This window comes from Streptopelia decaocto, assembly GCF_964273445.1.
Source record: "Streptopelia decaocto genome assembly, chromosome: 15".
Taxonomy (NCBI): domain Eukaryota; kingdom Metazoa; phylum Chordata; class Aves; order Columbiformes; family Columbidae; genus Streptopelia; species Streptopelia decaocto.
Genome location: NC_138670.1, coordinates 9,572,028 through 9,596,379, shown reverse-complemented (window position 1 = coordinate 9,596,379; position 24,352 = coordinate 9,572,028). Strand labels below are relative to the sequence as shown.

The following is a 24,352-nucleotide window of genomic DNA, read 5'->3' as shown; positions in this document are numbered from 1 at the left end:
TGGCTTAGTAAATGAAAATGTATATTTGTATAAAGATCCTGCTGCTTAATTGAAATAATTAAGAAGTGCATGGTGGGGAAAATGTGGGTATTTACTGGAGAGGGGATGGTGATGTGGGGATGCATCTGTGTAGGTGGATAAATGGAAGCAGTGTGGAAGGAGCTGAGTGGTCTGGTCAGTAAAGCCCAGGCCAGCCAGGGTCCCTCGTCCAGAGCAGGCTCGATGTGCACCGCTGGGGTTCAGCACCACGGGGAGAACTGGTGGTGGGAGGTGATGCCAGAGGAAAGAGTGAGGAGAGGGAGCTGCAGGGAGAAGAATGGAGGTGCAGTCAGCGTGCAGAGAGGGAGCTCGGGGGTGTGAGAGTAAAACCGCAGCTGCGGCTGTGACAGGTCACGCTCAGCAAAGGACTGAGATGGCTCAAGATTGCAGGTGCCATTTGAGGGCAGCATTATCGTGGCTTATTTTTTTTGCCAGCAGGACCTTGACTGCAGGGTGCAATGCACTGAAACTATGTGGAAGGAACAGTTTTGGGGAGGCAAGTGATGGCAATGCCTTTCTGTTCATGGTCTAAGCACAACGGTGCTGAACGTGCTGAGGACTGCAAGGGAAAACTCAGTGCCTAATCAAAAAGAAAGCCTGGTGCTTTCACAGCTAATGGAGAAAGGCAGATACTATCCTATTGGTGTAACCTCCGTGCTAATGTGTTTGAAGATAATAGGCCAATACTGTGAGCTGTAAAGCTGTAAACAGTGGAATGTCACTACATTTGGGTTTCCTTGGGGCAAGCTCCTGGTCACCTGAACACCTGACCATTAACAGGGGCCAGGAGGCATTGCCCCTCGGTAATCCCGGCTTGCCAGAGCATCCCAGGGCTCCATTTCACAGAGCAGAGAAGTCAGCTGCAGAACAAACCTCCCTTTCTAGCAGCTGGCAATGCTTCGAAAAGCACCGAAAATTTGGGGTGCACATGAAACAGACACAACCTTTTCTTTACCTCTTCATTGTGGCAGTAGATGTCGAAAACATAGCAAAAAATTTAAAGTTCTCAGGATACCTGAACACCTTGTTGGGAGGGAGCTGGGTCTTCTCTGTAGCAATCTGGGTCTTTGCTGTAGTTCAACTTTGTTTTAAAGGTTTGTGACAAAAAAGCGCTGATCTGTGGCTTGGCAGGCAATTGTGTCCTCAGTAATTCCCAGAACCATTTCTTTGCAGCAACAATGTCCTCTTTATTGGACAAACGCTTATTCAGTTGCTGCGTGTGGTTAAATGTAATCTATTGTATTTACTTCCCTTCCTCTGCATCAGGAAAAAAACAAAAGAAAAAACCCACCACAACCTGGGTAATTTTCCCAAGTCTTCTTTCTTTATTTGCCTGTTCAAAGTCCATCGGAGGAGACAATGGGAATCCAGTATTTGGATAATTAACAAAAATTAGATGAAGCTTCCCTCTAAAGTCCATTCTTTGACAAATACAAAATGAGAGTGTGAAAAGGAAATTTTAGTTGGCTTCTTTTTTTGACCTTCAGAGAGAAGTGGGTACAACACTGATATCAAAACAAGAGAATAGGTTTTTGTAGATATCTGGTGGGATTGGATAGTATTAAGTAAAAAAGCTGAGCACTTTCTGTTAATGAACATGCAACTTATAGTCTTTTTTGATGCCTGAAATCAAACGTATTGCACCCCTGATGAAGTGTTCATATGACCTTTTATTTGAGTGATCTTTTTGTTGGTTAAATTGAATTTTATTTTAATGTTTTGCACTGTAACAAAAGGTGACACAATGACGCTTGAGTGCTTAAAGCAGACTTAGATAAAAGAATCATTGTTCTGTCATATTATTTTGTGCATGATAAGCTTGTTCTTTTTAGCACTCTGTTTATTTTTTCCACTTTAGTCTCCCCATAGATTTTATCCCTCCACTCTAGCTGTTTGTTCTCAGGCAGTGGATAGCTTGCCTATTATACTTAAAATATGATCCCATCTTTCTTTCTTTCTTTTTCTTTTCTTTTTTTCCCCAGGCTATGTACTCAACCAACCGAGGGACAGTAGGTGGATTCTTCCTGGCTGGACGGAGCATGGTTTGGTGGCCGGTGAGTGCTATATATTGTATGTGCATCCACTTCCATATGACTATATCTAGTCCTTAAATATGAAGTATCTCTACAGTACTGTTGAAACTGTGATGGTTCTGTTGTGTAAATGCACTTCAAACTGATACAGGGCAAACTGCACAACAAAACCCACCCATTAGGCAGGGAGAGGTGTCGGGGAACATGTCCGTGTTGAGCTCTGAGCTGTGTTGCTTATGTGACCAACTTGTATCAACCTGGATACATCAGTAATGTCACTGTAGACAAATACAATGTGTTGCCTTTCAGTCCACTCAGAAATTTTTAACATTTTGAATGTATTACTTTCAGTGCACTTCTCATTTTGAGGTTATCAGAGAGAGGAATTTATTTACTGAAATTTTTCCTCATGTTGCTCTATTGTTTCCACTCTTGGTAACAAGTTCTGGTCTGTACAAGGAGAAAATCCTGGAAATATTGTAAGATATTGATAAAATATAATTTAAATTTCTTTAAATATTATCTTTAGGCTCCAAAAATGTTTTTGCACTCCATTAGGACTTTGGATTCAAGATTCCATCCACATGGATTCAGTGACAGGATCAGGGAGAGTGAGAGAAAATACCTGTTTAGGGATTTTCTTAAAGCAGGCTGCAGAAATACCTCCACATCTTCAAGTCTTCTGCTTCAGGGAGCTGCTGTCTGCCTGCGGAAGGGACAGGGACTGCTTCTTCAGTGACATAAAAAGATTAAAGGCTAATGACAGTAAAAGGTTTCCTCATTTGACATAGTAGACCTAAGAAAATTCAGATTCCATTGGAAGACTGAGGAAAGAGAAACTTTTCAAATTATTTTAGGATAAATCCCATAATTCTAGGGGGAGAGAGAAAAACCCAAACAGCTTACTTTGATTAGCTGTCACTTTAATCAGCGGGCTGGTTTTAACCTTGTGCAATTCAGTGTGCCTGTCAAGGGTGAACACGAATACCCTTTTGTGCAGATGTAAATGAAGGTGGAAGACTCGAGGCAGGGAAGAGTCACCATGAAAAATGTCTGTCTTGCTGCAATGCCACTGAGAACTCCCAGTGATTCCCCTAAGAGCCCGGGGAGATTATCTGACACAGAGTTCTCTGCCATTGCAAACCCAAGAGATTCAGCAAGTGAGAAGACACAAGGGATGAGCCCCACTGCAGTGGCTGCTGCTGGGATCATCTCTCTCTCCTGCCCAAACTCTATGAGCTCAACATGGATGAACTGGCAGTGATCAGTGCAGTCTAAGATCACCCCTTCCATCCGTCCCTTTGGAATGCCAGCAGTGTCTTTCTGCACCATAAAAATAAACCCTTCTTGCTGTTCTTCCTGATATCACTCAAAATAAACAAACAGCAAGCACTCAAACCACAAACTAAATACCATGTCAGCAGCACCACCTTGGAAAGTTTGCCTTGGATAACAAGAGATTCCGAAACACCTATTCTCACAGTTTAGCAGGTAGATAGGATGTCATCACCCAGTGCAAACTGGGCTGAAATGGCCAGGAAACCAATGAAAGTATAGAAAGTTCAGTTAAAGATGTGATCTCAGTGCTGCAACAGCTAATGCTGTGTGTATTTTTTTGCTTATTCTGTGCCTTGACTTTTCTTTTGTGCCGCAAACAGATTTCTACAGAATATGTCAGAATTTTCCAGCTGGCCTGGAGGTGTCCTTTCTGTCTGAGAGGAGAAAGGTGGAAAGGTATCAGATCAGCCTACTTGTAACCATGTGGTTCCAACACCCATCGCACTTGTTGGAAGACAGAGACATATTCTGTGTGTATTTTATATCCATCTCTCTTGCCTAGTAAATTGGGAAGTGTATAAATGTAGTTTAATTTGACAATAATGCAATACATAGAATTTGCAGAGTAGTTGAGAAAGCAGAATAAAAACCTGCGCTTCTTTCTTGGGCTCTCAGAGCCCTGAAAGGGTGGCAGTAATATTGCATTGTAAGCAGCGCACTAATTTTTCTGAAGTGCCCAAGGGTGATTCCAAAACTCTCAGGTAGGGAAGATGTCCTACCATTAGGGTAAAGTCACAGGGAAGAGATGTGGGTTAAAGCATGGACAGTGTAAAGGAATAGTTCTCAAACAGGGAAATGAGAAATTTGTCCAGGGAAGAGAGGCTTGAGAAGCAGCTTCTGCGGGACCCATGGGAGGAGCGATACCTCAGGGCAAAGCTCCTGACTGGGTGCTGGTGTGAGGGCATCTCTGCAAAGGCACTGAAGGTCACAGGCAAGGTGTGCTTGGGATCGGGAAAAAGGGTTTGATACCGTGCAAACACTTTCAAACAGGAAAGTGGACATAAGGGGCATCAGGTATGTATTAGCAGGTCCTGGGAGGGACAAAAGCCATAAGCTGTAAAGTCTGCACACTGTCACTGCAGTGGTCATTGATTTGCAAAGTACGTCATATGTGATTTGGAACAGCAAACGCCAGGATGTCAGTGCATCCTTGAATTAATGAAAAGAGCAAGGTGAAACAGTTAATGAATAACATGGAAAAAACATAGCGATCATCATCTGTCTGCAGTGTGGTGATACTTTTCCTGAACAGAGTACTCTTGTTCAAACCTGGCCTCTTAAAAGATTTTAAAAGAGTTAATGTTCCACATTGGACTCAGGTTAGTTTGATCCTTTGTCCTCTTAAGAGCTTTTGTTCCTTTCAATCAACTTTCTTCACTTTTCCTCCAAGATCTGTTTTTAAAATAAATTCCCTAACACATTTACTGAGAACAGCTAACACTTCTAGAAATTGTTTCCCTGTCTCATGTCCCAGTTTCCGCCCAGCCTTCCTTAGGTCATGTATAGGTGTAGTGCAGCATTTACCGATGGCAGATTGAGCAGCTCCAGTAATCAGCGTTTTCAGTACAGAAATACCGCAGCAGTAAGTTCTTCAGCAAGACAGCTTGGGCCCAGAGCCCATCAGCCTGCTTCCCGCATCCTCAGAGCCGGCCCTGGCAGATGGAAATTTCTCTCTCCCCTCTGGCATCAGCAGCTCTCGGGTGCGAGCATATTCGGTAAATGCTCCTCTTGCTTTAACCACGCTGCAGTTTTAAGGATAATATGCATTTTTCCAGCTATGAGGATGTGTTCTACCTTTCCATGTACACATAACAATAGGAAACATTTTTAAAAATGCATCTATTTTTAGTATGTGTTGATCTCACAGTTCTGCTGTGCTATGTGTTTTCTAATTCAGAGAAGAAAATGTAGAAAGTGGTATCTGCAATCATACTGTTTTGTCCTTGCGATGGCCCTAAATATGCTGATAATTTTGCATTGTTTTGGTTTGGTTTTGTATTTTTCTTCCAATACAATTGTACGCTGCCTAAAGTTGTGAACACAGCATTGTCAGTGAATGTTACAATATGTCCTGGGGTTTCAGGCACTGAGCCAAAGCTTACTACAGCTGTCAGTTCTTAAAGTTCTTCATTAGCTGCTTTTGTTACTTGGATCTGCTTGCAGTACATTTTAAACTTTTAAAACAGGAGAGAGAACGCATTAAATAAAATCAGAGATTAATGTGGTTAATCTTTTCTGTGATTGCATTTCTAGTAACCTAGATTTGAGTTTAATTATTCATCTCCAGGGAAAGCACTGGACTGGTGCTAATGCCTGATATAAATGGTGTTTATTTCTTTATAGTCATTGCAGGGAAAACACTGTTGCCCTCACAAAAAGGTCAGAAGAAAAAGTTTCCTTCATGAACAGTGATCTGTCCAGTTTATTTGCTAATGCTTTGTTGCAACACTTATCATTCCTGTAGAACTACCTGTCATATGACAAACTGGTTACATTTCTGTAGGGTACATCTGGCTTCCAGAAATATGTAAAACAGAAAAAAATCAAGAACTGAGTGAACTTAGAGGCATAAATTTCCTGTCAGATCAACAGAACAGTTTCTCTACAAAAAGACTAGAAGGAATCAGGAGATCAAACTGAGGAAAGGAAGAAAATGAAGGTTGGAAAAGAAAGAGTAGAATCCCCTGATGAATTTTGTTTGTATGTTTCATATAAAACATGAAAAAAAACCCTCTGTTTTGTGATTATCGTGGTTTAGGCCCAACCTGCAACTAAGTACCACGCAGCCACTCCCTCACTCCTTGGGGTCTTTCAACAAGAGGAATGACAACCTCAAATGACAGCATTAAAAGCTGGTCAGCAGAGGTTCTTTTGCTTACTTTCTATGTGCTTTTCTTTAATTTTAACCCTGTTTCCTTTAATTTTTTTTCTTGTTAGCTTTCAGAGGACATTAAGAAAAAATAGAAGTGAATTAAAAAAAGTTCATTTGCCTCTTTTCATTTCAGAACTACTTCAGCTCTTATCTGCCTACAATACCGAATCAAACCTCTTATTCATGCGCAGGTTCTCACCCTGCATCCTTCAGTGTCTGACCTTGTACATTATCGTTAGGCATTTGTGCTGCCTTTAGTAGTTTCATTTGGAGCAAATGAAGCTCATAGCTTTTCTCTTCATCTTTCTGTTGTCTGAGCTATTTGATGAAGATTTAGATCTCTAGGCACGGTCTCTCTTTTGTGAATGGCTCCTGCCTGTCTCTAATCCAACAAAAACCTTTTGTTGTTTTTTTGTGTTTGTGGTGGTGGTGGTGGTGTTGTAAATCTCTCCCTGTTCACCAATTCTTACATTCTCCCCACTGTTACGTTTGTATGATCAGTGCAATATTTGGGGGTCTTAGAGATCCAGCACAAGGAATATAACTCCTTGATTTGCTATTTTTTGTGTGTTCCAGAAGCACTTTCTCAGCAGCTATTTCTCCTGTGCAGCTTTCAGAATTTAATTCAGTAATCAAACATACTTTGACTAAAAGTGAACCAAGTACAAAGTCTGTATAACTCTCACCAGCGATACATTTAGTTCCAAAGACTGTGGGACATGAAATAGGGAGCACCAGATTGACAAGTGGGTAGGTATTTATGGTGTCCTCCTTGAGTAAGGAAGATCACAGTCGTCTTCCCGAATTGTTTGCACATCATCCAAATATCAGTCAAGCTTTGCAAATATTTTAAAATGTGTATTGGTGTAATAATCTGTTTGACTGAACTGGAAGAAGATCTTTCATGCAACTTCCTATTTCTCGTATTGTAGATGTGATGGCTGGAGTCGCAGGTTTGAGGCGGAACAATAAGAGGGAGTCTTGAAAGTTGCCAAGGAAGCTGCTTGTCAATAATTCTCTTAATCACCATTTGATGATAGGCATGAGTGCAAAATGCCAAACGAACGTGATTATTTTTCAAGTTACCATGAACAGGGCCTAAGAGCCACATGTTGTTCTTTGTTTTTCCAGATTGGTGCTTCCCTGTTTGCCAGTAACATTGGCAGCGGACATTTTGTGGGAATAGCAGGAACAGCAGCAAGTGGAGGAATTGCCATCGGAGGATACGAATGGAATGTAAGCGGCGTGCATTTAAGTGAACATGTCTGTGACAATAGGATTATCTGCACAGATTAATCAAAATAACCTTGCCTAATAATTTAGGACTCTCAAAGTTTGTGCTTGGCAACACTTGTTTCCTGTACCAACCAGTAAATGCCAATGTAATCTACTGTTTAGCTCGTCTTCCTTGATCCTTGTGCAAGCCACTGAGAGCAGATGACTCTTTTCTGTTGAGTGAGGCTTTCTAGAGAGCATTTGAACCAAACAAATTGCTAGATTCTCTTCTCCATACATATCTTTTTATTACTTTTAAAGTATTTATGAAGAGCACTTTTAGGCCTCAGGATTTTGGGAAGAATTTATCAGTTTTGTAATCCATAGTATTTTTTACAGCATTTTGCTACGTAGGAATTGTTGAGGGGGCTTTGATTTCTTCACAGGCTACAAGAAATTTTCGGCATCCTTCACAACCACCTGCATTCCAAGAATCTTTTCCTTTTCATTTTCTCCTTCCTCTAATTACGTGTGTGTTTTTCCTATGGTCACAGTGTAGGGTAAAATATCCAAGCTGAATTTGAATGAACTACTTGAGGTATTGTTAACTGCAACAGCGTGGAGACCCATATGAGCTAATTCAGTCCATTTCCTTGTATTCTCAAGCTCTGTGGGTGTGGATAACAATGGTCTTGTTCTGCTTAATTCACCGTCCAGGAGGGGATTATACCATGACACAAAGGACTTAATGCCATACATAGGTCGGTACTGCCCATGCATATAATTCTGCTCAGTGAAAGCATACCACCCTGAGAGATGTGGCTTTTTTCCTTAGCAAGTAGATGGTTCCTGTAAATAGTCAAGTACATTTAATATAAATATTTAAGAAGAAGCATAAAGGCTAAGTTGAACTCAATGAGATGTGCACAGTTAATGTGTCATCTTTCTCTATTTGCTTACACTAGTCCTGCAACAAAACTTATTTCCCTTCTCTTGGTACCCAAACGAAGCAAAACAAAACACAACAAGCACTGCTTGGAATTTCATTATATTCACATCTCTAGGATCTGTATCCTTCTTCAAACATATCCATCGCTAACACTTCATCTCCTGGGAGATTCTCTGTGGAATAATATCAGTACGCAGTGTACAACCATTATTTAGGAAGAAGCAATGATGCATGTGTGTATTTGAGCAGATACAGTACACAGTTTATTACTGGTGACATAGTGGGACTGGTGGACAGATTAATAGACATGGTGGAAATGCTGCTCTTGACTGTACCGTCTGATTCTCCTCTTGAAAGAAATACTGAGTTTGACTGTTATTGCACTTGTATATCTCTATTATTCCACTGAAATGATTTCTAATTTGTGTTAGTATGACAATAGAAGCTGACCCAGTGTTTATGGTCCATCTTATGGTTGTGATCTAAGGGGAGCACTTAAAAGATACAGTTCAAAAAGCCCTCTAAGCCCTGGGGACAGAATAAATGCAGAGTGCAGCTCTGAGAGCAGGATTTTCTTCTATTTTTGTTGATTTAATATGTACAACTCTATAGCAGACAGCATTTGCTGGCCATTTAAATCAGAAAACTGTGATACGGCAATACAGTAAGATCTATAGCTCACAAAATACACATGGTAACACAAAATATATTATGAAAAGGTAATGTGGAAATACAAAATATTTTACTAAATGCACGTGGTACATCCTGTCCAGTATTTGGGATTGTTGTAAAACATATGGCCATCTCACAGAGACCCAGCACAGAAGGCAGTTAACAATCAAAATAATAATCAAAAGAAGCGCTGCACTCCCAGTAGCTAGATTTGAGATGTCACAACATACCATCGCAGCATTCCCCATTCCGAGTGGGAAAGCATCCTGCATTAGTGGCTCTGGGATCAAGATGCTAACAAATAGGTCTCAGGTAGCAGACTTTACCTTCCTTAATATTCCCTAGAAACAGCAGTCCTATGGGCTGGTTGCATTTTAACCGTCATTAAACCAGGCTCCCTGGGCCTGCTCTGAAGAGATCAGCTGTAAATCAACTGTAAATCAAAGGACAGAGCAGTTCCTCCTGCCCCCCACCCTCACAATACGCAGGTTTATGTGGTTTCAGTGCTCTCCAGCTGCTCTTGGGTGGGATAAGTGGTCTTTGGGAGTGCTGTCTAGAGAGAGAAGGCTGATTCGGCTGATCTTGTCTTGGCTGCAGGCTCTGATATTCGTGGTTGTTCTAGGATGGCTGTTTGTACCCATCTACATCAAAGCTGGGGTAAGTCAAAACAGTACATTATGCTTTTTTTTTTTTGCTGCTCATGTTTGTGGATCAGGTCTTGAATATTGCAAAGCCATTATGAATGGCACAAGATCTGAGCGTGCTAGAACTGTACTACATTAAGTCTGCATATATAAGAAAAGTGAGGATTCTCTGTTCTGAGACACGACCTGAGAAGCACATGGTACTCCCTCCTTATTCTTCTTTGATTCCTGGAGCTGCTCTTCCTTGCAACTGCATTTGGAGCTCCCCTCCCTTTGCCCTCTGCTCTTACAGTATCTGAATAGCAAAAAGCTTCCTCTAATTTGTTTTGAATCTGTTCACCGTTTTCTGAAACTTTATCTGCGCCTCTGCAGGTGGTGACAATGCCAGAGTATCTGAAGAAACGTTATGGTGGGAAACGGATTCAGATCTACCTGTCAGTCCTTTCTCTATTCCTGTATATCTTCACAAAGATCTCAGTAAGTAAAACTTTTACAGGATTTCTTCCATCCTACATTGATCTAAAGAAAAGAAACTCCCATTTACAATATTGCTCACACAATTGGTCAGTTGTTTCTAATTTGCAGTCCTTGGTTGAAATAAGGATGCTAAAGATTTTGTATATTCTGTATTCCATCTAGTGAGAGTGTGTATCCAGATCCGTTCTGCAATCCAAGGTTTTTTGCCTTCCTGGCAAGATCTCTTGATGCTTCTTGTTCTTTCTTTTCTGAGGTTTTAAAGTTTTATTTCTACTTATGCTCTCCTCTAGAACAAGTTCGAGTGTGGGGAAACTTGTATTACAGTCTGTTATCTTAGGGGTCTGTGAAACACGTGGCAGAAAAGATCACAGCCTACCAGTTTGTACCCTTTGGTCTGCTTCTGTTCTCTGAGAAATAATAGCTGCTGGTTGTTTAACCATGTAGTTTTAGAAACTGCTTAGTATTACCTTGGACACACAACATCCCACTCCAACCACCTGGTGCTCCTGCTAAGGGGAATGTTGTTCTTGGTTCCAGAAAAGAAGTGTGCTCTTGGATTTTTAAGGGACAGGAATTTTTGTTGCCAAACTTCATATTTGTATGTTTTACCATCCTGTGGTGAAACATGTCATCAGTAATATACATGATGGAAAAGAGCAGGAGGGCTATGGAGAAAAAGAGAATAATAGCAATTAGAAACTAAAGGAGTGGGGAAATGTAAAGGAGGGAAATGATAACAGCTGAGGTGAAAACAGGGAAGAAGAGAGATTCTTTTAACAGGCACGTGTTTGGTATAAAGTTTAAGGTGCTACGAAGTTAATGTTTATTGAGTAAGTGGTTGTATTGCTGTGAAGTAGTGAAGGAAACTGGTATTTTCCATATATCTTGAAACCACCAAGCCTCTGAAGAAGTCCACAGTTCAGGCATACCTCAATCTGTTGTTTTGCAGAAGTTGCCATGGCAGATTACTCTTTGCCCTCTGAATGGGAGCTGAGTGATAATAGTGCAATTTAAGCTAAAAGATTGGCCTTTTGCTCTCATTCTCACATCTTCACGATAACCAATCCTTAGAGAGGTTATAAATTAAACAGGCTGGTACTGTGGAGCTGGCCTCAGAGCTGAATTTCCATGTATTTCAAAAGGATTCGTTCATTTGCCATTGTTGTTGTGCATAACTACCGTAATCAGAAATCCCAGGTATGACACGGCGTTCTGGCAGCTCTTGCAGCTGAGAAACTCTTCCAGTCAGATGACTCAAAGTCCTATTCTGCAACACATGTTTGTAACGAGCCCATCAAGGTGTTAGGTACATTCTGAATTTACTATCCTCTATTATGCCTAAGGATGTTGTCATGGGATTTGATCCCATTTCAGTTGGAGTTTCTTGCTTCCAGGCAAGACAGGTTCTGCATTTAAGTAAGCTGCTAGTGTGGTCACGAGGCTGCAGCACTCCTTCCTGCTCTTGTGTTCCTGTCTTGTTAGGGAGCAAAGCACCAGTCAAGAGATCCATGCAGCACCAGATTACCTGGATCCTGCTCTACCAATGGCCCATTCCAGCTTCCCATCAACCCAATTATTCCAGATGTGCACAAGTTCCTCTAACCATTTATCTTGTTTCCCTTATCTGCCCAGAACAACTCTGACAGTGTCTGTCCCATGTACAAATGTGGCACAGCTTTCTGCAGTATGCAAACATCTGTGTTGTTGGCTTATGTCACTATCTTTGGCAGGGCAGGATTTTTCCAGGTCTGATTTACTTCCCGTATCTTATTCAGAATAGACAGGACAGCCAGAGGTTTCAGGTACTGTCAGAAGATGTCAGAGTGGGTTTTTCTGTACCACGCCATGCAGCACCATGCCAAATTGTCTCCAGATGAGCCAGCTCCAGAAGCAGAGAGGGAAGGGCTGTTCCATCCTGCACCCCAGCTAGCTTCTTTGTGCTGTGATGTTCATGCTACTTGGTGCTAGGGCAGGTCGCTCTTCCCAGAGGCACGTTGTATATCCAGACATACGAATGTGCTGGCAGTCCATCTCTGGCTTGGACATTTGCATTTTACTTCCTTGACTTCTGTTTTTGCAAACACTCCCTTGTGATCTTTGGGGCTCACTGAGATTTGATATAGAAGGATGGGTTTCTGCCCTGCCCTTAACAGGCAGTCACACCTATCAATTTGGCTGGCAGCAATACTCTGTGCTGCTTAGCCTTGTAGAAGAGTGGCATCTTGTTTCTGGAGTAGTTATTTTATGTGCTGCTTCCTTAACGTGTTAAATTATTATCTAACATTCTTAATTATATAAATATGGTGTGCTTTCCAATGATCAATATAGTTTATCCTGTCACATAACTCCTGGCATGATCTTTCTGGCACAGTGCCCACCTCCATGTGATGATCGGATTCCCTTTGCGCACTTCTGTGCAGGGTCATTAACATTTCTCTCTTTTCCTGCACATTTTCTGTGCATTTTTTATCGATTTCTTGCCTTGTTTTGTGGCTATTCAACCACTTGCCAGACAAGGCCATGCTGCAAAGTGTCGATCTTTGGGGTCACACGTGATCTTTGAGCCCGAAGGATTTCTGTCGCACAGGTGCCTCACATGTGGATGCTTCCCAAGCATCCAGTGCTTTGTTAGTAATGCCCAGAACAGCTTTCAGGGGCTTGCTGGCAACCAGTGTTGCTGATATTGGCCATTATGCCAAAGAAAATGGCCTAGTAAAATAAAACCTGATGGAGAGTAATTGGCTAAATTATGACAATGCAAAAGGGAATTAAGACCTGAATGCTGGAATTTCTAAATGTATTACAGCATTTTCTTTACAGTCAGTATGCATAGTTTCAGTAGTAAATGGATTGGTCTAGACTTACTGGGGGAAAGAGGCGGTAGAAGGGTAACCTCCTCTTGGAGGTGGTGCAGGGGGTAAAGAGTATGTGACCCCCATGTTCCCGTTGCAGCTGGAATCACTCAGGTGGCATGTGTTCTGCCACTTGGTCCTGCATGATCTGTGAATGGCTTTGGAGAGATAGCGTGCATGTAAAGGAAAGATTTACTCTGATCAGAGATAAGATAAGGATTAAATAGTGTCCATAAAACAGTATTAATGGAGAAACAAGGAAGCATTGGAAGGAAATAATCTAATTGGGAGGGAGGAGCAGCAAAGTGAGAAGGTAACACAGCAATTTGAAGAAGCTGATGTATTGCTCAGGGTGCTAAATAATTAACTATACATTTCTTTGTGGGGATCATTTCAGGGCCGTTACTATTTAATGCTATGTAGGCTAAATTAAAGCCAAGAACAATAAAAGAAAGATGGAGGACATAAGCCAATCGATGGTGTGAAAAGATAGGAAAAAAATCATCCCGTAGAGAGAGGGACAGAGGATATGGTCTAAGAAGCACTAGGGTTGAGATGAAAGTCCAGGTTCCCAGTTCTAAACTCAAACCTGTGTGAAATCAAATCATCTGAAGCTGCTCCAGAGGCAGTTTGGGGAGCGAGACCCCCGTTGTGATCCACACTGCTTCTGGGGGCAAGGGCGGCAGGGCGGGAGGACCTCCTGCTGCAGAGGGCTGCACTTCTTCCTCATTCTCCAGAGTGACCTCAGGCTGAGATCATTCCCTGCAGTCTTGGTTTCAGTGTCTCTGGAATGAAGAGGGTTTCTTCATCTGGCATTTCCCAGCTCGCCAAGCTGCCAAACTGCTTATTAGTATGTCTGTCCCCGCCTTACCCCAGCCTAGTGGGGGCAAAAGTGGTGCAAGAGCCTGTTGTGTGATCACAGGCTTTGTCTGTCCCTCAGCCCGACCTGTGGAACCTCCTGCTCCTCCAGCGAGCTGCCACCTGCAGTGATGCTGTGTGCAGCTTTAACCCAGGCCACGTATAATATTGCTTATCTTTGTTCCTCAGACCCTGCATATGGGCCGTTCCTGCAGCGTTTTGCAGCTTCTGAGCTTGCTGAACACCACTAGGACTTGTACTGTTAAATGAGGACAGGACTCTCTATATAGAGCCCTCGAATAGGTGGTGTGGTATAGAGAAAGGAGGCGTGCAGGTGGGATTGGAGATGAGCCCAGGAGCAAGGATAGGTACAGATGCAAACCTCCAGTGAAAGCATAATTTACAGTAATGCATTACAAGTGCACTGGGGTAGGTTACACTGATTGCAAACTTGGATAAATAATATTAATGCGAATTATCTCCGAATCAGGAACTGATTTAATGTGATTAAAATCCTGGAGCGTTACTCTGAAACCTGAACAATTCCTTTCTTACGCAAGAGCTAAAGGTCTCTTCTGTTAGCCTACTGATGCCAATTATTCTGACGGGAACTTGAAACCAGAGATAATACAAGATGTTTGCCTTCAGTCACTATTTGTCCTGAACCAGCAAGACTAGCTGTACCACATGTATGCAAACAGTAAAGAAAAAGTAAGACATTTATGGAGTAGCATCAAATGAAGGGAACCATGCTGTGTTTTGGAGGTGTCACAGAGTCCATCCCCACACATAGCAGAAAATGTAACCTCAGTTTTAAGTAATTTGTTATTAAGTTGTCCCTCAGTATGCAAGTGTGACTGTATAATATACCTTCATGAATGTAAATGTTACTTAATCTATCACTTTTTCTTTTACAGGCAGACATATTCTCTGGAGCTATATTTATACAGCTGGCCATAGGGCTGAATCTTTATGTGGCCATAGTTATCCTGCTTGCTTTTACTGCTCTTTACACCATCACAGGTGAGTTTGCAGAGCAGTCTGATAAATCAAAGAAACCAGGGGAGCCAGAAGAAAGATAAGAAGGGAGGTGGGTAAGTGGGGAGAAATGAGAACCTGAGAGGGGAGCTATTTACAATGGTCTTTGTTTGAAAGAAAGAGGTGGTGAGAAAAGTAAAAAAGAAAATTTCCACGGAGGCTTTTGCACAGCAGCTAACCTAGTTGTCTTGACTTTTCTTTGCCAATAGGTGGCCTCGCAGCTGTGATTTACACAGACACCTTACAAACGTTTATCATGGTAGTGGGATCCTTCATTCTCATGGGATTTGGTAAGTAAACTAGAATAATTAAAATGGAATGTTCAACCACAAATCCTACAGTGGCTACACAAATGGATCCTGCAGTTTGGAAACTTGTTGTCTTAAGCAGTTCATTCATATACCTATTCAGATTCAGTTCATATACCTATTAGGGAAGAAAAGAGGCATATTGCCAAGCCCTCTAGTCACTGAGACCACTCCATCTCCAAAGCACAGCTGAATGTTTAAGGTAATATATCCCAGGATAGGACTTGTATTGCTATTGAGATAAAAGAGTGGTTTGCAGTAGATGATGATACCCTTGAGAAGTTCAGAGAGTATCTTGTTTTAAGAAGATTGTAATTTTGTAGATATTCAGATGCTAAGGCATGAAATTTTCTGATTTGAAGTGAAGAGCTGTTGGTCACCTTGCGTGGTTTTTTCCTTGTTTCTAGCTGCTAGCTTGTGTTTAAAAAATCCAAACATATTAACACTTTAAGTAAAACTTGCTGTCGATTTATGGATGTCATTACATTGCCAGCTGGACAAAAAATAGTAACCAAATATTTATGAATAGGACAATGTGTGTGTCCAGAGGACCATATGCATTTTAAAACAGAAATCATGCTCTTAAACAGAATTAATAGGAAGGGATCATAAGAAAGAAATAGTCATAAGATTCCATGAATTTGTAGTGTCCTTTCCTTATTCTTCTAGTTACTGAGCACTTGGTTTTCCTCTAGCTAGGCCTTTCACTGAAATTAAATTATTCCACAATTGTTACAACAGAAATAACTCCAGACTGACCTAACCTGGTAAGGCCCTGCCTTGGGTTCTCCCTAGGTTAACAGTGTGTGGAAATAATGTATCTTCATTTCACTTCTTGGCAAGGCATGTGTAAGAGATGTTGAGACAGTGGAGCCTAAACAATGTTTGCAAGTTACACAGAAACCTAAAAGAAAGGTCTCTTTGGTAATTAGATTGTGTGAATACTTACAAAACACTGCATACTGTTTTCTGAAAATGTTGATGTATACTGGCTAGGGCTTTTTACATCCATATGAAGGAGGTTTTTCTCCTCACATTCTCTAGCTCTATTTGAGATTTCAGTATGAAATACTTTATTGCTACTTCTACTTTCTATTTTTCAGCATTTGTTGAAGTAGGAGGATATGATGCTTTCATGCGGAAGTATATGGAAGCAATTCCATCCAATGTCTCCTATGGGAACACTACAATTGATCCAAGTTGCTACTACCCTCGGCAGGATGCCTTTCACATCTTCCGAGATCCCATCACTGGAGATCTGCCGTGGCCAGGGCTCATCTTTGGTCTGAGCATCCTTGCTATGTGGTACTGGTGCACGGATCAGGTAATGTGGAAGCCACATGCCTTGGAAATGCAGAACACAAAACTCTGCAGCCCAGTGGGGTCCAGGGGTGCTCTTCCCTCGCCGTAGTTCAATGCTGGGTCACAGAAATGGCAGTTATTTCAAGACTAGTCAGTGACTTTTCAGTTTCTGGTTTCTAAACCGTAGGGTATGTGAGGAAATTGAATGTGTGTTCTTTCAATTCTTTTCATACACTGTGCACAGCAGATGCCTTTCTCATTTTTTGTTTGTGACTGTGTGTAAAAACAGAGAGGTTGTAATGTGAACATTGACTTAGGAAACCATGTGTCAAGTGATACTTGTTAGACTGGGTCTAGATCCGATTCCCCTTTCAGTAGTGCTAGTTTGTTTCCTGTTTGTGCAGTTTTCACCTTGCATGCAGTGTCTTGAGAGGATGTTCTTTATATACCAAGTTTTTCAGTCTGGAGACTCTTCCCCAACACTCCTTTCTTCTCCCTAAAACTTACTGTCCGCTTTCCCTGAGAGGTCGCACTGACGTGAGTCAAGTGTCCCCTGTGACATGTGAAGGTGCCCGGTCTCTAGCGAGTGATCTACCCACACTCTGAATGGTGAGATAGTCAGCACAACTTGTAAACAAACAAACCAACACCCCAATCTAATTGTATCTATTACTCAGGTAAATATTTTATTTCTTTTTGGCCTTTTAGTGTATCTGCGTTAACAACATCTTGTGAGAAAGTCTTACCTCTTAAACATACACTGAATAAACAATATTTTCTTTTACATATTTCAGATACATTCTTTGTTTTTTCACATAGTTTTTATTTTTCCTAGTGACAGAAATAGTAATTAGGCTCTTTCACTATCACAGAAATTAAGAAGCATTATAACTTGCCATGTCGCATTGACAGGTTATTGTCCAAAGATGTCTCTCTGGCAAGAACATGTCCCATGTGAAGGCTGGTTGTATCATGTGTGGATACCTGAAGCTCTTGCCCATGTTTATTATAGTGATGCCTGGAATGATCAGCCGAATTTTGTATACAGGTATGCAAATGTATACAGAAATGCAAATTTCTTCTTGCGGCCTATCTTTCACTGCCAATCTCTCTCGATTTCCAAAATACCTGTTACATTGTCATCTTGTCATCCAAATTGTCCAGGCACATGTATGCACAAAACCCAACAGCACTGTAAGAAGCCACAGGTCTTCCTCTTCTCCCTGGTCCCAGGTTTCTGCTAATGTTATTGCTGTCCCCTTTAGGGGAGAGAAATTCCCCAGTGTCCCTCCCCACCTGTCTGTTACAGCCACTATGGCTGAATGAGCGCAAAGTGCTGGCCAGGACTGAGACTCTGGGGGCGATCAGAGGAAGAGGCTCATCAGTCACAGACACAGCAATATTCTGGGCCACGTCCAGTCCCGAGCGCAGTGTGGGGAAAATGCTGGTCTCGCTTCTCTCTACCATCAGTGCCTTTAACAATAGGCAAAAGAGAGGTGTTCAGGTTAGAGGGAAAGGGTCTTTGTGTTTGTTTTTCTACTTGCTCTCTTTATGTTGTGCCGTTCTGGTCTGACAAATTAATGCTTAATTTCTATTTTGTTTTGGACCTGCAGCACTTTTCAGTATTCTTTTAGAGAGGAAATCCATAAGGCTGGAGGCTTACAATCACTTTGCTCCCTGCCAGGAGACCGAGGATGATAGCAAGCGTGTCAATTCAGTAATTCAACGCAGAAATAAAATTTAGAAGCTCCACTAATTTGGAAGCAATCTGTGTTAATGTGACCTTGTCTAACCCTGTCTCGTTATCCTCTCTTAGATGTGGTGGCTTGTGTTGTGCCTGAACTCTGCCAGCAGTACTGCGGCACCGCAGTTGGCTGTACAAACATTGCTTACCCAAAAATGGTAGTGGAGCTTATGCCAAATGGTAAGACACTGTATGTGTGTGTTTGTTTGTTTTAGGAAAGGCAAGGCTGCCAGACTGTAAAAACAGGTGACAGAGGGAGCTCAAGTCCCAGATATAGTTCAAAAATTCTTGCTAGAACTATGTACTATTAATCAAAGGGGAAGTCTGTATCAGTTGTAGCTGTAGGTGCAGAATAGCTACACACTGACAATGTCAGCTCTCGGGTGGCAAATACTGGCTGATGAAATGGTAATTGAGCTCCCTTTCTGTGACAATAAAAGAGAACCTGCTTTGCCATTGACTTATAGAAGAGTGTCTCTGCCAGGATTTTGGAGTCGGAGACCCACACCTGCAGTCCTGCTAAACCCACTGAGGTGGGAGGAAAAAGTATTTTATGTATGCATTTCCTATAGGACACCTCTTCAATGAGAGAATAAGGCACCACTCTGGAGAGGACAATGTATACACAGAAGATAAATGTCTGCAGAAAACGACAGGGCCAGTTCATAAGGCTAGAAAGACTGATTGTGATATTAAAGAGACCATGATTCTTCCCTGAGATCTTTACTACTTCCTCATTGTATTATACCTGTTGTATATAGTAATTCCCTACTGTGTTGACTAGATCCATACCATCTGGAAAACTAGCTTATTCTGATTTTCAAATGGTAAAAGAAAGTGTGTTTGTTTGTTTTTTTCAAACGGCTGGTTTACATATATCACAATCAAGTGAACACTTACCTGCGAACAAGAGGAGTTATTTTTATAACTGCTTGGAAAAGTCTGCTTAGTATTTTTTTCTCTCTATTTCAGCATTTAATCAGACAGCATTCACAAAAGAAGTACCTATGTTCTAAAAGTTCAGGAGTTGCCCTGTTGCTACTATAAATGGTTTTTCCAAAGCTCAGCAGATATCACTGTCCTTGCAATGCAAGAGAACGTCACGCAGGCATCAGCACACAAACACGCACACAGTCATCCTGGCTGACCTGAAAGGGTCAGACAAGCACGGTGGATGGTGCCAAGTACTATGACTCTTCCCTGAATGCTCATCCCCCCGTCACATCTCTTTGTATTTCAGGTCTGCGGGGTCTGATGTTGTCCGTCATGTTGGCCTCCCTCATGAGCTCCCTGACTTCCATTTTCAACAGTGCTAGTACTTTGTTCACTATGGACATTTACACCAAAATTCGAAAACGACCATCTGAGAAAGAGCTTATGTTGGCTGGAAGGTGAGTGCAGCAGAGTCTTCCCCAGCAGTGCGAACACAGCCAGCACTAGAGCTTTATAGACTGCAGCCTCCAACAAATGCACTAGTGCCGGGTGAAACCCAGCAGTGACAGTGACAGTGACAGTGTGCGGGCAGTGCAGCAGTGGCCTCCTGTGGCCAGACAGGCTGGCCACCGTACCCTTCCTTTTGGGAAAAAACCCGACCACCTTGCTTCCAGTTTAATTGACAGCAATGCATGAGGTAGCTAAACTAATTCTCAACACTTCCTACTGCTGTTCAAAGGGAACTATTTTGAAATCTCTTCATAGGCTTTATGCCACACCATACTACAGAATCAATGAACTAGTTCTTGTAGTTGATCTATTGATTTGTCTCTAGACATAACAAAGAAAAAGCAGTCTTCTGTGTTTTGATTGCACGTTTAGCTGTATGCTGATGGATATTTGACAGACACAATATCCAGCTTGGATGTCCTTTGTTTGTTCAGTGGTAATTGGCTATTATAATCGATTTTGCTGGTTGAAATACAAAATGGACATTTACATTATTGATTAATAGCTGTTTTTCTCTTTCTGATAGATGCTTTTAAGCAGGTGGCTAATTGAATATCTGGCTACGTTTACAGGGCATTTATGGTACTTTTAATTGGCGTCAGCATTGCCTGGGTTCCTGTGGTGCAGTCAGCTCAAAGTGGGCAGCTCTTCGATTATATTCAGTCCATTACCAGCTACCTGGGACCTCCCATTGCTGCTGTTTTCGTGCTTGGCATCTTCTGCAAGCGGGTCAATGAGCAGGTAAGTACAAATTAGGAAACAGGTATGCCACATGTTCCTTTAGGCATTGACAGAACTGGTTTTTTGTTTCAGAGTCTTTTATTAGCAACTTCTTCCTGTTTATTCTAATCCCACTATGGCCCAGGGATTCTGTGTTTTCCATACGCCAGGGCCTGAGGTTTCAGAGATGAGTTTGAAAAAATTATTTGCTAATCTGATAAATAAAGAGTCACTTCAGAATTCCTAGATAGCTCTGAAACTTAGGGTATCTATCACTTTGCCAAAAGGTGTGTCAATTTATAGAGACATATTTGAAAGTAATCTCTCAGGATGTTGGTCACCGAATTGCTTTACCAAACACACCACATTTCACCTTCCTCTTGGCCACTATGTATTTTGTTAATATTCTTTTAAACAAACATGCTGTTGTTTCATGCATTATTTTGCATCGCTTTTAGCACCTAGTCTGGGAACCACTGATTTTGATTTGTAGAGCAGTGAACAGAGAAATAGTGTACTTAGGCCTTTGGAAGTAACTGAGAAGGCACGAGGTGTGTCACGTGCTTTGATGGGACCATAGGCCAGTCATGGGAACGGGGGTCTCCGACATTCTCAAACCTCAATACTCAGGAATTCAGTTTATTTTCTATAGTACTAGTGGCAACAATACTTGCCTATTGCTCAGGTTTGCTCCAAGGATGCTGAGTTCATTGAGAAAGCCAAGAGAGAGAGAAGGTTTTTGAATATGACTTAAACTTTTCTCTCACTGTTTTCTCTTGAGACCAGTTCAGTGGTTATTTGTGTGTATCTCCAGGAAAAGGCTGGTTTACGTACAAGGGGTGTTCTGTTTCCTATCCCAATATGGCAAAACCTCTACAAATGGATTAAATCTTTGTGCCCTTTGTAGAAATCTGCCATTGACTCTAGCTGGAATTTTACCTGAGGAAGAATTCAGTTTAATCCTCAGGGGTTTGTGTACACTGCACCATTTAAATTTGGGTAAATAGAGGAGACAAGCAACAAAGCTCCTGAGAATCAGAGCCTGGCATAAGATAAACTCCAATATTGTAATTACTTATAACATTTATCACTGGTTTTTGCTCAGAATCATTCTTCTTTCTGCCAGAAACAGAATTAACTATGTTGTCCTACTCCAAAACCTTTCTGTAACTTTGACCACTGAATAATTAAAACTGTTTTGTTCTTAAACCCAGCATTCAACCTATAATATTTTACAATTGGGATTTATAAAATTGTGTTGCCATCATTAGTTTTTTGACTACACAAACTCGGAGACTGAAAGGCACCTCTGGACCAGTGCGACCCCCCTGCTTGAAGCAGGGCCAACAAGAGCAGGATGCTCAGGTCCTGTCTGCTTGCGTTTTGAATATCCCCAGGGATGGAGACTCCACAGTGTATCGAGGCCCAGTTCCAATGTTCAGTCACCTTTACAGTAAAACAACAAAAATTAAACAGAATTTCCCATATTTCAATTTGTGTGCTGACATACCTGTGTGTCTTTTATACTTTGGGCTAGAGTAATATATACCTGGCAGCAAAACATCCACCAAAAGTATTGAGAATTAGCTTCTAACTAATTACTAACAAGGTCATTAGAAGACAAACCAGACACATATTTCAGGAGGAATGACACACACTGTTCCATCATGGCAGAACTGTCAGGGATTTAGCCCTCAGAGATAAGAAGATATGAGAACAGCCCTTGGGATGTGTAGTCTGTCCTGTCTAAGGAGAGCATTGTGTGGAGACACAGGAGCTTTGAGAAATGAGCTGGACAAGGTGTCCTCCTTATTCTTTCTCTGAGCTGCTGGTCACTGCCCCTTTTGGTTGTACCGCTACACTGAGCTGTAAGTACAGTCACTGAGAGAGCCTGGGTTAAAACCCATGTGCCAAAGCCAACGTAACACATAACTACCTCAATTTTTCCTCCAGCAACTACACAGAGCTTAGAGCTTATTTCTGTACCTGAAATCACTAATTTTGATAACTTCTGTCACTTGGTCTGCAGGGTGCCTTCTGGGGCCTGATCATTGGGCTGCTGGCTGGGCTCGGTAGAATGATTTCGGAGTTTGCCTACGGAACCGGCAGCTGCGTGACCCCTTCCAACTGCCCATTCATCATCTGCGGAATTCACTACCTTTACTTTGCAATTATTCTTTTTGGGGTTTCTGCCATCGTCATGCTGGCCGTCTCCTTCATGACTAAACCCATTCCTGATATCCACGTGAGTATTATTGCAGTCATGCTCCTCAAGAAATGGAGCTCAATGAAACCACTAGTTTTAAACACTGGTACTTGGTATATCACCTTCTGACACACATCACATAGTCCTTATAAGAAAACAAAGGAAATTGTCTTCATTTATCTTTCATAAATCTTCAGTGACTCCTAATAATCTTAGACATTGACTTAACAGACGTTTGGGATGCCATGGTCCTATACCTTGTTCATGTGCTGGCCAGACAGATTTGTCTCTGTATAGTAAGGCTGTAGATTTATAAACTCATTTTGTTTCATGGCAGCTTTACCGGTTGTGCTGGTCTTTGCGGAACAGCAAAGAAGAACGTATTGATCTTGATGCAGATGAGGACAAAGCTGATGAAAAAGAGGAGGAATCAGGTAACTTGGATATCTACAGATTCTATCAATATATTTGAGTAACTCTATTTCATTCCTGAAGAAACATTAACATACTTGGTATTCAAAGACATCCTCCCTCCGAACAACAAAACCTCAAACCCCACATATGTGAATGGCCAGTAAGCTGCCTTATACCAATTTATCACACTCAGCATAAATCAGAAGTGAAGTGGATTTGGAGGGTGAAAATCTTGTTCTCTTGGTAGCTAGATGGCAGTTCTAGGACTGAAACAGTGGAGATGCTTTAGGGCAGAGGCGGTGTGCACGGGCAGAACCGCGTGTGACTCTAGCACTTGGAATAAATCAATGAGAATTCACTTGGAAATTGTGGTTGGAAGCCAGGATTGAAAGAGTAAGGATCTGGTGCAAGGCACCATGAAAGTGAACTACCAGACATCCATGTGGGCAAAACCACCTGCTCTCTTTGCTGGGTTTCTGGTTCTGCTGCCAAGTTCCTTCCACACAAATACTCAAATTCATTGGTTTGTCTTTTAGTTAAAAGTGTTGAAAGTATTGAAAAAATGGAGTTGAAGCTTTGCAGCATGGTTTGCTTCTCCAACACCAGACCAAGTCTCTAGGCTGCAAATAGCGCAAGTGTCTTCTCCAAAAGGCTCTCTTGCAACCTGTAGAAAATCAGTCTTCTTCCAAGTGAGCTGCGAAAACACAATATTATCTTGATTCTTGTACTGCCTTGTACTAAAATGTTCCCATGTAACTATGACCATAAGTCAGAACTGCTGTGTCAAATACAGAAATGCTCTCAGTCACAGAGATCTTCTAGTGCCTGTGGTGATCTGTGTTTACATCTCATGACCAGCATGTTATTCCTTCCAGTTTACGAGGAAAGTGAAGAAGAACAAGGATGCTTAAAGAAAGCATACAACTGGTTCTGTGGCTTAGAACAAAAAGCACCCAAACTCAGCAAGGAGGAAGAGGAAGCACTGAAGAGGAAACTGACTGATACAAGCGAAGTGCCGCTTTGGAGAAACGTTGTGAATATCAATGGCATCATCCTATTGACTGTGGCTGTTTTTTGCCATGCCTTCTTCGCATAAGCCTCTGATTACAGCTCTGAAATTGTACTGTATCATCAAGCAAAACCGATGACTTGTAGATTTACAGAGTTAGATACACTTCATATTTTCATTGTCAACGTTTGTAAAAAATCAGGATGATTTACTCGCTGA

At 41.7% G+C, this 24,352-nt stretch overlaps 1 protein-coding gene across 6 annotated transcripts in view; it reads left to right on the top strand.

The window, feature by feature from the left end:
• The window catches only part of SLC5A1 (solute carrier family 5 member 1), a 54,276-nt gene extending 29,924 nt beyond the window's left edge, over window positions 1-24,352 (top strand). For 3 of the 6 annotated variants that reach the window (XM_082065927.1, XM_082065926.1, XM_082065928.1), the window contains 14 exons: window positions 2,022-2,093; window positions 7,414-7,518; window positions 9,716-9,775; window positions 10,135-10,239; window positions 14,867-14,972; window positions 15,197-15,277; window positions 16,399-16,619; window positions 17,510-17,645; window positions 18,414-18,521; window positions 19,582-19,732; window positions 20,357-20,525; window positions 22,534-22,749; window positions 23,048-23,144; window positions 24,000-24,352. In XM_082065927.1, the coding sequence (XP_081922053.1) occupies window positions 2,025-2,093; window positions 7,414-7,518; window positions 9,716-9,775; window positions 10,135-10,239; window positions 14,867-14,972; window positions 15,197-15,277; window positions 16,399-16,619; window positions 17,510-17,645; window positions 18,414-18,521; window positions 19,582-19,732; window positions 20,357-20,525; window positions 22,534-22,749; window positions 23,048-23,144; window positions 24,000-24,220 (1,845 nt within the window). In that variant the 5' untranslated portion in view covers window positions 2,022-2,024 and the 3' untranslated portion in view covers window positions 24,221-24,352. Of the gene's footprint in view, window positions 1-2,021; window positions 2,094-3,835; window positions 3,881-7,413; window positions 7,519-8,183; window positions 8,259-9,715; window positions 9,776-10,134; window positions 10,240-14,866; window positions 14,973-15,196; window positions 15,278-16,398; window positions 16,620-17,509; window positions 17,646-18,413; window positions 18,522-19,581; window positions 19,733-20,356; window positions 20,526-22,533; window positions 22,750-23,047; window positions 23,145-23,999 lie in introns of those variants that run through there. The other 3 variants (XM_082065931.1, XM_082065930.1, XM_082065929.1) reach the window with 3 other exon arrangements.